Here is a 12,234-nt window from a genome sequence, read left to right as displayed (position 1 = left end):
ATTCAGTAGAAGGCAGCTCCATATATGTTCATATGAACAATGGATCTCCCAGAACCTTTAGGGGATGGATGGTGGCTCAGTGGTAGAGCATCTGCTTAGGAAGCAGAAGGTCCCAGGTTCAATCCCTGGCATCTCCAACTAAGAAGGGTCCGGGCAAGTAGGCATGAAAAACCTCAGCTTGAGACCCTGGAGAGCCGCTGGGAGTCTGAGTAGAGAATAGTGACTTCGATGGACCCAGGGGGGGTCTGATTCAGTAGAAGGCAGCTTCAGATGTTCATATATATTTGAATAACCACAGGGCCTTCTGAGTCAGAGGGATGCATGAAGGACATAGAAACATAGAGCTGGAAGGGACTTCCGGGGTCATCTAGTCCAACCCCCTGCACAGTGCAAGAAATTCACAAATACCTCGGCCCCTCCCCTAGTGGCCCCTGCTGTATGCCCAGAGGAAGGCAAAAAACCTCTAGGATCCCTGGCCCAACCTGACCTGGAGGAAAATTCCTTCCTGATCCCAAAGTTGCAATCAGCATTTCTCTGGGTGTATATATATATATATATTTGGCCGCTGTGTGACACAGAATGTTGGACTGGATGGGCCATTGGCCTGATCTAACATGGCTTCTCTTATGTTCTTATGTAAGAAAGAGCCACATCAGCGAAGCCCTGATGCGGCCCTTCCTGCCCTCCTTCTCAGGATCTGCCCGATTCATAGAATCTGCGTTGTTGTCAGAGGACCACCTAGCCTCTGGTTGAAAATCTCCAAAGGAGAGCCCCCCACCTCCCAAGGAGGAAGCCTGTTCTGCTCTAAGGTCACAACTGTTCAGTTTCTGGCTGTCCGAAGTTCTGCAGAATCTCCGGCAGAGGTCTCTCACTTTACCGGCTGTTTCAGCCTTTGTAGCTGGAGATGGCAGGGATTCAACTTCGTCCCTTCTGAACACCAAACAGGGGCACTGCCACTTAGCCACTGCTTCTCCCACACCTGGGTTGACAATCAGGCCATTTCCACATGGGATATCTGCCCCCAGTTCAGTGCTGGGGGATATCTGCCCCCAGATTGTCTCCCAGCTTCCCCACATCTTCCACGCCCTTCCCAGCATTTCCCTGGATTTTCTCCAATCACCCCCATACTTTCCTCGCTGCCAAGTTTTCAGAAAGATTGCTGTGAAACCTGGATGGCCGCTGTGCAGGTGGAAAAAGTTGGGTTTTCGCCACCACCTGCTTTCCCTGTCCCCTCAGTAATTGATTCTCAGCATTGGTAAGGTTAAGAACATAAGAGAAGCCATGTTGGATCAGGCCAATGGCCCATCCAGTCCAACACTCTGTGTCACACAGTGGCCAATATATGTGTGTGTGTATGTATACACACACATGCACACACACATATACATATAGGTACATACATACGTACACACACACACACACACATATATATATATACTGTGGCTAATAGCCACTGATGGACCACTGCTCCATATTTTTATCCAATCCCCTCTTAAAACTGGCTATGCTTGTAGCTGCCACCACCTCCTGTGGCAGTGAATTCCACATTTTAATCACCCTTTGGGTGAAGAAGGACTTCCTTTTATCCGTTTTAACCTGTCTGCTCAGCAATTTCATCGAATGCCCACGAGTTCTCGTATTGTGAGAAAGGGAGAAAAGGACTTCTTTCTCTACTTTCTCCGTCCCATGCATTATCTTGTAAACCTCTATCATGTCACCCTGCAGTCGACATTTCTCCAAGCTAAAGAGCCCCAAGCGTTTTAACCTTTCTTCATAGGGAAAGTGTTCCAGACCTTTAATCATTCTATCCTTTTTGAGGTGCGGCGACAAGAACTGCATACAGTATTCCAAATGAGACCACACCATCGATTTATACAGGGGCATTATGATACTGGCTGATTTCTTTTCAATTCCCTTCCTAATAATTCCCAGCATGGTGTTGGCCTTTTTTTATTGCAATCGCACTCTATCTTGACATTTTCAGTGAGTTATCCTCAATAACCCCAAGATCTCTCTCTTGGTCAGTCTCTGCCAGTTCACACCCCATCAACTTGTATTTGTAGCTGGAATTCTTGGCCCCAATGTGCATTACTTTGCACTTGGCCACATTGAACCACATCTGCCACGTTGACGCCCACTCACCCAGCCTCAACAGATCCCTTTGGAGTGCCTCACAATCCTCTCTGGTTCTCACCACCCTGAACAATTTAGTGTCATCTGCAAACTTGGCCACTTCACTGCTCACTCCCAACTCCAAATCATTTATGAACAAGTTAAACAGCATGGGACCCAGTACTGAGGCCTGTGGCACTCCATTGCTTACCATCCTCCACTGCGAAGACTGCCCATTTATACTCACTCTCTGCTTCCTATTAATTAGCCAGTTTTGGATCTGCTCGAAGGGAAATACCTAGAGATTAGCGGGATGGTGGCTGTGGAGAGGAGGGTTTGGAGAGGACACAGCCCTCCATGGGGGTGCAATGCCATAGAGTCCAAAGCAGCCATTTCCTCCAGGGGTGGGTGGGTGAGGACTGATCAATCTCTGTTGTAATCACAGAAGATCTCCAGGGCTTGCCTGGAGGTTGGCAATACTAGTGTCTTTTTAAAAAAAAATTGGAAATTGAATATCAATTTAAAGTAACTACTCTCTGTTTGTGGTTCTCTGGATTCCCAGCCTTCATTAAAAAAACAAAACTACACCACAAGTGGTAACAAACGGGGTAGAGACCTTAATTTTTAACAAAATAGAAAGCTGGAGATTCAGAGAACAGGACGCTCGGTGTTAAAATGTTATAGCAGTAGAATGTTGTTGTTGTTTTGTATTGTGTGTGTGTTTGTGTGAACCTGAAAGTCCTGGCAACTTCGGGTGACTGACCCCTACTGGGGGCCTGGAGGATATTCAGGGAGGTGGCTGAATAAAGCCTGGCCCCGCCTCTCGACTTCTGGTATTCCAAGGAGGTCTCTCATCCAAGTCCTTGCTGGAGTTGGCCCTGCTTTGCTTCCAAGATCTGGTGAGATCGGGCTTGCTTGGGCTTGCTTGGGCTGTCTAGGGCAGGTCAATATAATGGTTTTTAATTGCTGGTTTTTAAAAATGAAAAAGTCCTGGTGGCCCAGGGAATAGCCACTGGGGTGAAGAAGTGATCCACACATAGAACATAAGAACATAAGAGAAGCCCTGTTGGATCAGGCCAGTGGCCCGTCCAGTCCAACACTCTGTGTCACATAAGAACATAAGAGAAGCCTTGTTGGATCAGGCCAGTGGCCCATCCAGTCCAACACTCTGTGTCACATAAGAACATAAGAGAAGCCCTGTTGGATCAGGCCAATGGCCCATCCAGTCCAACACTCTGTGTCACATAAGAACATAAGAGAAGCCCTGTTGGATCAGGCCAGTGGCCCGTCCAGTCCAACACTCTGTGTCACAGAAGAACATAAGAGAAACCCTGTTGGATCAGGCCAATGGCCCATCCAGTCCAACACTCTGTGTCACATAAGAACATAAGAGAAGCCCTGTTGGATCAGGCCAGTGGCCCGTCCAGTCCAACACTCTGTGTCACAGAAGAACATAAGAGAAACCCTGTTGGATCAGGCCAATGGTCCATCCAGTCCAACACTGTGTCACATAAGAACATAAGAAAAGCCCTGTTGGATCAGGCCAGTGGCCCGTCCAGTCCAACACTGTGTCACATAAGAACATAAGAGAAGCCCTGTTGGATCAGGCCAGTGGCCCATCCAGTCCAACACTCTGTGTCACAGAAGAACATAAGAGAAGCCCTGTTGGATCAGGCCAGTGGCCCATCCAGTCCAACACTCTGTGTCACAGAAGAACATAAGAGAAACCCTGTTGGATCAGGCCAATGGTCCATCCAGTCCAACACTGTGTCACAGAAGAACATAAGAGAAGCCCTGTTGGATCAGGCCAGTGGCCCATCCAGTCCAACACTCTGTGTCACAGAAGAACATAAGAGAAACCCTGTTGGATCAGGCCAATGGTCCATCCAGTCCAACACTGTGTCACATAAGAACATAAGAGAAGCCCTGTTGGATCAGGCCAGTGGCCCATCCAGTCCAACACTCTGTGTCACAGAAGAACATAAGAGAAGCCCTGATGGATCAGGCCAATGGCCCACGCAGTCCAACACTCTGTGTCATAGAAGAACATCAGAGAAGCCATGTTGGATCAGGCCAAAGGCTCATCCAGTCCAACACTCTGTGTCACAGAAGAATATAAAAGAAGCCATGTTGGATCTGGCCAATGGCCCATCAGAGAAGCCATGTTGGATCAGGCCAGTGGCCCATCCAGTCCAACTCTCTGTGTCACATAAGAGCATAAGAGAAGCCCTGTTGGATCAGGCCAATGGCCCATCCAGTCCAACACTCTGTGTCACAGAAGAACATAAGAAAAGCCATGTTGGATCTGGCCAATGGCCCATCCAGTCCAACACTCTGTGGCACAGAAAAACATCAGAGAAGCCGTGTCGGATCAGGCCAATATCCCATCCAGTCCAACACTCTGTGTCACATAAGAACATAAGAGAAGCCCTGTTGGATCAGGCCAGTGGCCCATGCAGTCCAACACTCTGTGTCACATAAGAATATCAGAGAGGCCATGTTGGATCAGGCCAGTGGCCCATCCAGTCCAACACTCTGTGTCACACAGTGGCCAATATATATGTGTATGTGTCAACCCCCTCTTGAAGCTGGCTATGCTTGTAGCCACCACCACCTCCTGCGGCAGTGAATTCCACATGTTAATTATTCTTTGGGTGAAGAAATACTTCCTTTTATCCGTTTTAACCCGACTGCTCAGCAATTTCATCGAATGCCCACGAGATCTTGCGTTGTAAGAAAGGGCGAAAAGGACTTCTTTCTCTACTTTCCCCATCCCGTGCATAATCTTGTCAACCTCTCTCATATCATGGAAGTTCTGTCGTGGTTGTCCTGTGTTAGCAACAGGGCTCATTTTGTAGCAAGGGCTCCTTTGCATATTTGGCCACACACCCGTGATGTAGCCAATCCTCCAAGAGCTTACAGGGCTCATCTCACAGGGCCTACTGCAAGCTCCAAGAGTATTGGCTACTTTGGGGCGGGGAGTGGTGGTGGCCTAATATGCAAAGGAGCTCCTATTAAAAAAGAAAAAGCCCCGATCAGCAGCATTGGGGAAGCCCCATGCAGAACCCCCCCCCCCCCCGAAGAACATCACCTTCCTTAATCTCACCCTGCACGTAAGCATGTTGTGCTTTGCCCCCAAACACACTCCCACCTGTAGGCAGGAGAAGGAATGGGAGCTCAGTCCCTCGGGCAGCCTCTGCCAGCTGATCTAACTTCCCTCTTCCCGGGAGGGGGGTCTCTTGCAGGGGGTCCCTATGGGGCCGTGGGGGTGGACCTCGCCTTTGAGAAGCTGCTGTGCCAGATCTTCGGGGAAGACTTCATCACCACCTTCAAAGCCAAGCGCCCGGCCGCTTGGGTCGACTTGACCATCGCCTTCGAGGCCCGCAAGCGGACGGCTGCGCCCCATCGCAACAACCCCCTCAACATCTCTCTCCCCTTCTCCTTCATCGACTTCTACCGAAAGCACCGAGGGCAGAATGTGGAGACGGCCCTCAAGCGCAGCAGGTGGGGCTAACGGGGTCAGGGACTCCATCTTCCTCCGCCCCACACGGGGCTGGGTATGCCTGGAGATTGTGGTGTATTTCCACCTTTTTCCACCCCCAGATTGTGGAGAGCTCTAGAAGGAGCTCTCTAAACAGAGCAATTTGAGAGCCAGTTTGGTGCAGTGGTGAAGTGCCCGGACTCTTATCTGGGAGAACCAGGTTTGATTCCCCACTTTTCCGCTTGCACCTGCTGGAATGGCCGTGGGTCAGCCAGAGCTCTGGCAGAGTTGCCGTTGAAAGGGCAGCTGCTGTGAGAGTCCTCTCAACCCCACCCACCTCACAGGGTGTCTGTTGCGGGGGAGGAAGGGAAGTTAATTGTAAGAGAGCCAGTTTGGTGTCGTAGTTAAGTGTGCGGACTCTTATCTGGGAGAATCAGGTTTGATTCCCCACTTCTCCACCTGCACCTGCTGGAATGGCCTTGGGTCAGCCAGAGCTCTGGCAGAGTTGTCCTTGAAAGGGCAGCTGCTGTGAGAGTCCTCTCAACCCCACCCACCTCACAGGGTGTCTGTTGCGGGGGAGGAAGGGAAGTTAATTGTAAGAGAGCCAGTTTGGTGTCGTAGTTAAGTGTGCGGACTCTTATCTGGGAGAACCAGGTTTGATTCCCCACTCCTCCGCTTGCACCTGCTGGAATGGCCTTGGGTCAGCCATTGCTCTGGCAGAGTTGTCCTTGAAAGGGCACCTGCTGTGAGAATCCTCTCAGCCCCACCCACCTCACAGGGTGTCTGTTGTAGGGGAGGAAGGGAAGTTAATTGTAGGAGAGCCAGTTTGGTGTCGTAGTTAAGTTCTTATCTGGGAGAACCAGGTTTGATTCTCCACTCCTCCACTTGCACCTGCTGGAATGGTCTTGGGTCAGCCAGAGCTCTGGCAAAGTTGTCCTTGAAAGGGCAGCTTCTGGGAGAGAGCTCTCAGCCCCACCCATCTCACAAGGTGTCTGTTGTGGGGGAGGAAGGTAAAGGAGCTTGTGAGTCGCTCTGTTGTCGTCGTCGTCGTCTTCTTTAGCAGCATGGCATTCAAAGGGTTATTTCCCCTTTATTTGTGTGGGGGGGAAAGTATTAGAAAGTTTGTCCAATCGTAAGAGTTTAGCAAAATGGTCACGGGGGGGGGGGGGGGGTTGAACCATGGAGCCCAGAAACAAGTATGGGGTGCAGGGAGGGGCTTAGGAAGATAGAGCACAATAAAATGTAGATAGATCCAGGGGGCAGCAGCCGTGTTGGTTTGAAGCAGTTGAACAAAGCAGGAGTCAAGTGTCACCTTGAAGACCAACCAAGTTTTATTTAGAACGTCAGCTTTCGTGTGCTCTCTAAGCATGTTTCATCAGATGAGGGGATCAGGGATCATGGCCGGAATACATGCAGTTTGTTGCTTAAGAGGGCAAACTAGCTGCTCACAGGGTTGCATAAAGCGGTGTGGCCTGGCCATTTGGTCTGGATAGCCTTAAAAGGTAATAAAATCCCCTGCCAAATGGTGTTTCTGCAAAATTCCCTGCCAAATGGTGTTTCTGTGATTTACCTAGATTTGCAGAAACACCGTTGAGCGGGGGATTTTATTACCTTTCAAGGCTCTCCAGACCAAATGGCCAAGTCACACTGGTTTATGCGACCTTGGGATCAGCTAGTTTGCCCTCTTAAGCAACAGACTGTGTGTATTCCGGCCCCAATCCATGATCCCCTCGTCTGATGAGGTGTGCTTAGAGAGCACATGAAAGCTGATGTTCTCGATAAAACTTGGTTGGTCTTCAAGGTGAAACTTGACTCCTGCTTCGTTCAACGGCTTCAGACCAACCTGGCTGCCCGCCTGGATCTGTCAAGAAAGCACGCAGTTAGATATTAACGAGCCAGGCATTTTTGATTTGGGTTTTGATGATCCAGGACCTGAATGCAGATCCCAGCTACTTGCAAATCCCTCGCTCTGGCACCAGGCCCCGCAAATCCCAGTGTCCGTTGCCTCCTCTGAACGCTTCCAGCCAACCCTTGACTAGCAGGTTGGCAGAAATACGGCCTCTTAACGGCTTGTATTTCAGCCCACAATCCCTGATCCCCTTGTCCGATGAAGTGTGCTTAGAGAGCATATGAAAGCTGACGTTCTCAATAAAACGAGGTTGGTCTTCAAGGTGACGCTTGACTCCTGCTTTGTTCAATAAAGTATAGAGATTCCGGAGCTCTGCCCCTGTGAGTTCCTGCCCAATAAAACGTGGTTGGTCTTCAAGGTGCCGCTTGACTCCTGCTTTGTTCAATAAAATGTAGAGGTTCCAGAGCTCCTGCCCAAAATGAAGCCTGCAAATGGGAAGGGAGGAGTTGGGGGGGGGGAAGGCCTGCTGACCCCTTTGCTCTCCAGCCCTTTAATAACCCTCTCCACCATGTTGCTTTCCTATGTCTTTTTTTGTGTGTGGGGGGGGAAGGTTCCTGCAGCTTCCCTGTGCCTTCCCCTCTGCAGGTGGACAACCGGTTTGGGGCCCGCAGTTGGGAACAGAAGGGGTCTGGGGGTGGGGGTGGGGAGCCTGCCCGTCCCCCCCTCCTCTTCCCCCCACCTCACGGTCTCCTCTTGCCTTCTCTCCCTGCCCCCAGCGTGAATCTGGTGAAGTGGTCCTCCCAAGGGATGCTGCGCATGTCTTCGGAAGCCATGAATGAGCTCTTCCAGCCCACCGTTTGCCAGATCATCAACCACATCGGTGAGCCCCGGAACCTCAGGGGGTCTCTTCTCTGGGGGAGGGGAGAATGGCCCCCTCCCCACAAGCCCTCCTCCCCGGGGGCAAAGGGGTTCGCGGCTGGGAGAGGGGAGAACATTAGTTGGGTTTATTTATTTCATACCCCGCGTTTCTTCCCTGTTGGGGCCCCAAGCAATCCGTTCATTCCCCTCGCTTCCAATTTAGGTAGGTCAGGCTGAGAGAGGGCCCAAGATTAGAGAGCCAGTTTGGTGTCGTGGTGAAGTGTGCAGACTCTCATCTGGGAGAACCAGGTTTGATTCCCCGCTTCTCCACTTGCAGCTGCAGGAATGGGCTTGGGTCAGCCAGAGCTCTCTTATCTGGGAGAACCGGGTTGGATTCCCCACTCCTCCACTTGCACCTGCTGGGATGGCCTTGGGTCAGCCAGAGCTCTCTTATCTGGGAGAATCGGGTTGGATTCCCCACTCCTCCACTTGCACCTGCTGGAATGGCCTTGGGTCAGCCAGAGCTCTCTTATCTGGGAGAACCGGGTTAGATTCCCCACTCCTCCACTTGCAGCTGCTGGAATGGCCTTGGGTCAGCCATAGCTCTCTTATCTGGGAGAACCGAGTTTGATTCCCCACTCCTCCACTTGCAGCTGCTGGAATGGCCTTGGGTTAGCCAGAGCTCTCTTATCTGGGAGAACCGGGTTTGATTCCCCACTCCTCCACTCACAGCTGCTGGAATGGCCTTGGGCCAGTCAGAGCTCTCTTATCTGGGAGAACCGGGTTTAATTCCCCACTCCTCCACTTGCAGCTGCTGGAATGGCCTTGGGTCAGCCAGAGCTCTCTTATCTGGGAGAGCCAGGTTTGATTCCCCACTCCTCTACTCACAGCTGCTGGAATGGCCTTGGGCCAGCCAAAGCTCTCTTATCTGGGATAACCGGGTTGGATTCCCCACTCCTCCACTTGCAGCTTCTGGAATGGCCTTGGGTCAGCCATAGCTCTCTTATCTGGGAGAACCGAGTTTGATTCCCCACTCCTCCACTTGCAGCTGCTGGAATGGCCTTGGGTCAGCCAGAGCTCTCTTATCTGGGAGAACCGGGTTTGATTCCCCACTTCTCCACTTGCAGCTTCTGGAAAGGCCTTGGGTCAGCCAGAGCTCTCTTATCTGGGAGAACCGGGTTGGATTCCCCACTCCTCCACTTGCACCTGCTGGAATGTCCTTGGGTCAGCCATAGCTCTCTTATCTGGGAGAACTGGGTTGGATTCCCCACTCCTCCACTTGCAGCTGCTCGAAAGGCCTTGGGTCAGCCAGAGCTCTCTTATCTGGGGGAACCGGGTTGGATTCCCCACTCCTCCACTTGCAGCTGCTGGAATGGCCTTGGGTCAGCCAGAGCTCTCTTATCTGAGGGAACCGGATTGGATTCCCCACTCCTCCACTTGCAGCTGCTGGAAAGGCCTTGGGTCAGCCAGAGCTCTCTTATCTGGGAGAACCGGATTGGATTCCCCACTCCTCCACTTGCAACTGCTGGAATGGCCTTGGCTCAGCCAGAGCTCTCTTATCTGGGAGAACCAGGTTTGATTTCCCACTCCTCCACTTGCAACTGCTGGAATGGCCTTGGGTCAGCCAGAGCTCTCTTATCTGGGAGAACCAGGTTTGATTCCCCACTCCTCCACTTGCAGCTGCTGAAATGGCCTTGGGTCAGCCAGAGGAATCTTATTGGGAGAACCGGGTGGATTCCCCACTCCTCCACTTGCAGCTGCTGGAATGGCCTTGGGTCAGCCAGAGCTCTCTTATCTGGGAGAACCGGGTTGGATTCCCCACTCCTCCACTTGCAGCTGCTGGAATGGTCTTGGGTCAGCCAGAGCTCTCTTATCTGGGAGAACCGGGTTGGATTCCCCACTCCTCCACTTGCAGCTGCTGGAATGGCCTCAGGTCAGCCAGAGCTCTCTTCTCTGGTGGCTAAGTGGCAGTGCCCCTGTTTGGCGTTCAGAAGGGACGAAGTTGAATACCTGCCATCTCCAGCTGCAAAGGCTGAAACAGCCGGTAAAGTGAGAGACCTCCACCGGAGATTCTTTCCAAGTGGATGACGTGGTCTCCTTCTTCAGCTGTAGCTGAACATGCACTTCAAGAAGGAGACCACGTCATCCACTTTGAAAGAACTGAAGTCCTTTCTACGGCCTCACATTATCATACCCGCCTGAACAGAGAAGCTATTGAGATTTACAAACACCAGCACAACTTTAACAGAAAGGAAGAAGGCGTTTCCATCCACCAATCTTGGTACCCAGCTCTTCAAAACACCCTACAGACTATAAATTGCAGAAAGTCACAGAACAACCAGCACATTCAACAACCGTCTTCCTTATCTTCACACCCCTTCCAACCCTCCCAGCAATTAACACAGAACAAGAAAATAAGAACATAACAGAAGCCATGTTGGATCAGGCCAACGGCCCATCAAGTCCAACACTCTGTGTCACAAAGTGGCAAAAAATTTTATATACACACATACACTGTGGCTAATAGCCACTGATGGACCTGTGCTCCATATTTTTATCTAAACCCCTCTTGAAGGTGGCTATATTTGTGGCTGCCACCACCTCCTGTGGCAGTGAATTCCACATGTTAATCACCCTTTGGGTGAAGAAGTACTTCCTTTTATCCGTTTTAACCTTTCTGCTCAGCAATTTCATCGAATGCCCACGAGTTCTTGTATTGTGAGAAAGGGAGAAAAGTACTTCTTTCTCTACTTTCTCCATCCCATGCATTATCTTGTAAACCTCTATCATGTCACCCCGCAGTCGACGTTTCTCCAAGAATGGAGAAACAATGGTCACATTCAACAGCCAGTTTCCTTATCACTACCCTTCCAGGAAGCCCCACCAAACAATGGGCACATCCACAAACCTATTCCCTTTCACCACACCCCCTCCAGCCTAGAAATAGCAGCTCTCCAGCAGCCCTGGCCTCACTCAATGAACAGCAACCAAGAAGGTCAGAGCGCCTGCTCCGGCTGCAACGCCACTGAGGATGTTCTCCGCAGCCGAGAACGAAACGTCTGGAAGAAAAACTTTCTCCAGTAGAACACGGCACTTGAGCCCGAAAGATTCTACAAACCCTAATGATGTATTTAATTGGGTTTTAAAAAACTGTAATCCTAGATGTTTGAACTGAACAGATTGTGAGTCACCCTGAGTCCGCTTGCGGAGAGGGCAGGATACAAGTCTAAAGTAATAAATAAATCTCTGTTTCTCCTCCCCTCCCCCCTCCAGACGACCTCATGAAGAAGCCGGAAGTCCAGGGCATCAAGTTCCTCTTCCTGGTGGGCGGCTTTGCCGAGTCGGCCGTCCTGCAGCACGCCGTCCAGTCGGCCTTCAGCGGCATTTGCCGGGTCATCATCCCGCAGGACGTGGGGCTGACCATCCTGAAGGGGGCGGTGCTCTTCGGCCTGGACCCCACCATCGTCCGGGTGAGGCGTCTGCCCCTGACCTACGGCGTGGGGGTGCTCAACAAGTTTGTGGAGGGCAAGCACCCCCGGGAGAAGCTGCTGGTGAAGGAAGGCAAGAAGTGGTGCACGGACATCTTTGAGAAGTTCGTCTCGGTGGACCAGTCGGTGGCCTTGGGGGAAGTGGTGCAGAGGAGTTACTGCCCCGCGCGGGCAGGGCAGCGCAAGATCATCATCAACGTCTACTGCTGCGCCACCGACGACGTGGTCTACATCACCGACCCCGGGGTGCGCAAGTGCGGGACCATCAGCCTGGACTTGGAGGAGCTGGAGGAATCCAGCTCGCCCAAGAGAAACCGGCGGGAGATACGGGCCAGCATGCAGTTTGGCGACACGGAGATCAAGGTGACGGCCATGGACGTCCGCACCTCCAAGACTGTGCGAGCCTCCATCGACTTCCTTTCCAACTAACGCCGCAGAAGCCTCAG

General features: G+C 51.6%; 1 protein-coding gene and 1 non-coding gene across 3 annotated transcripts in view; both read left to right on the top strand.

Annotated features, from left to right (window-relative positions):
* The window catches only part of HSPA12B (heat shock protein family A (Hsp70) member 12B), a 55,081-nt gene extending 42,847 nt beyond the window's left edge, over positions 1-12,234 (top strand). For both annotated transcript variants that reach the window (XM_060247214.1, XM_060247212.1), the window contains 3 exons: positions 5,358-5,616; positions 8,219-8,322; positions 11,574-12,234. In XM_060247214.1, coding sequence (XP_060103197.1) covers positions 5,358-5,616; positions 8,219-8,322; positions 11,574-12,217 — 1,007 coding nt within the window. In that variant the 3' untranslated portion in view covers positions 12,218-12,234. The remainder of the gene's footprint in view (positions 1-5,357; positions 5,617-8,218; positions 8,323-11,573) is intronic.
* Positions 61-137, top strand: TRNAP-AGG (transfer RNA proline (anticodon AGG)). The gene has a single exon. It is a non-coding gene; the product is annotated as a tRNA-Pro (tRNA).

The sequence above is a fragment of the Heteronotia binoei genome, chromosome 9 (genome assembly GCF_032191835.1).
Source record: "Heteronotia binoei isolate CCM8104 ecotype False Entrance Well chromosome 9, APGP_CSIRO_Hbin_v1, whole genome shotgun sequence".
In the NCBI taxonomy this organism is placed as follows: Eukaryota; Metazoa; Chordata; class Lepidosauria; order Squamata; family Gekkonidae; genus Heteronotia; species Heteronotia binoei.
Note: the sequence above shows the minus strand (reverse complement) of the source record. Positions and strands in the feature narration are given on the sequence as shown.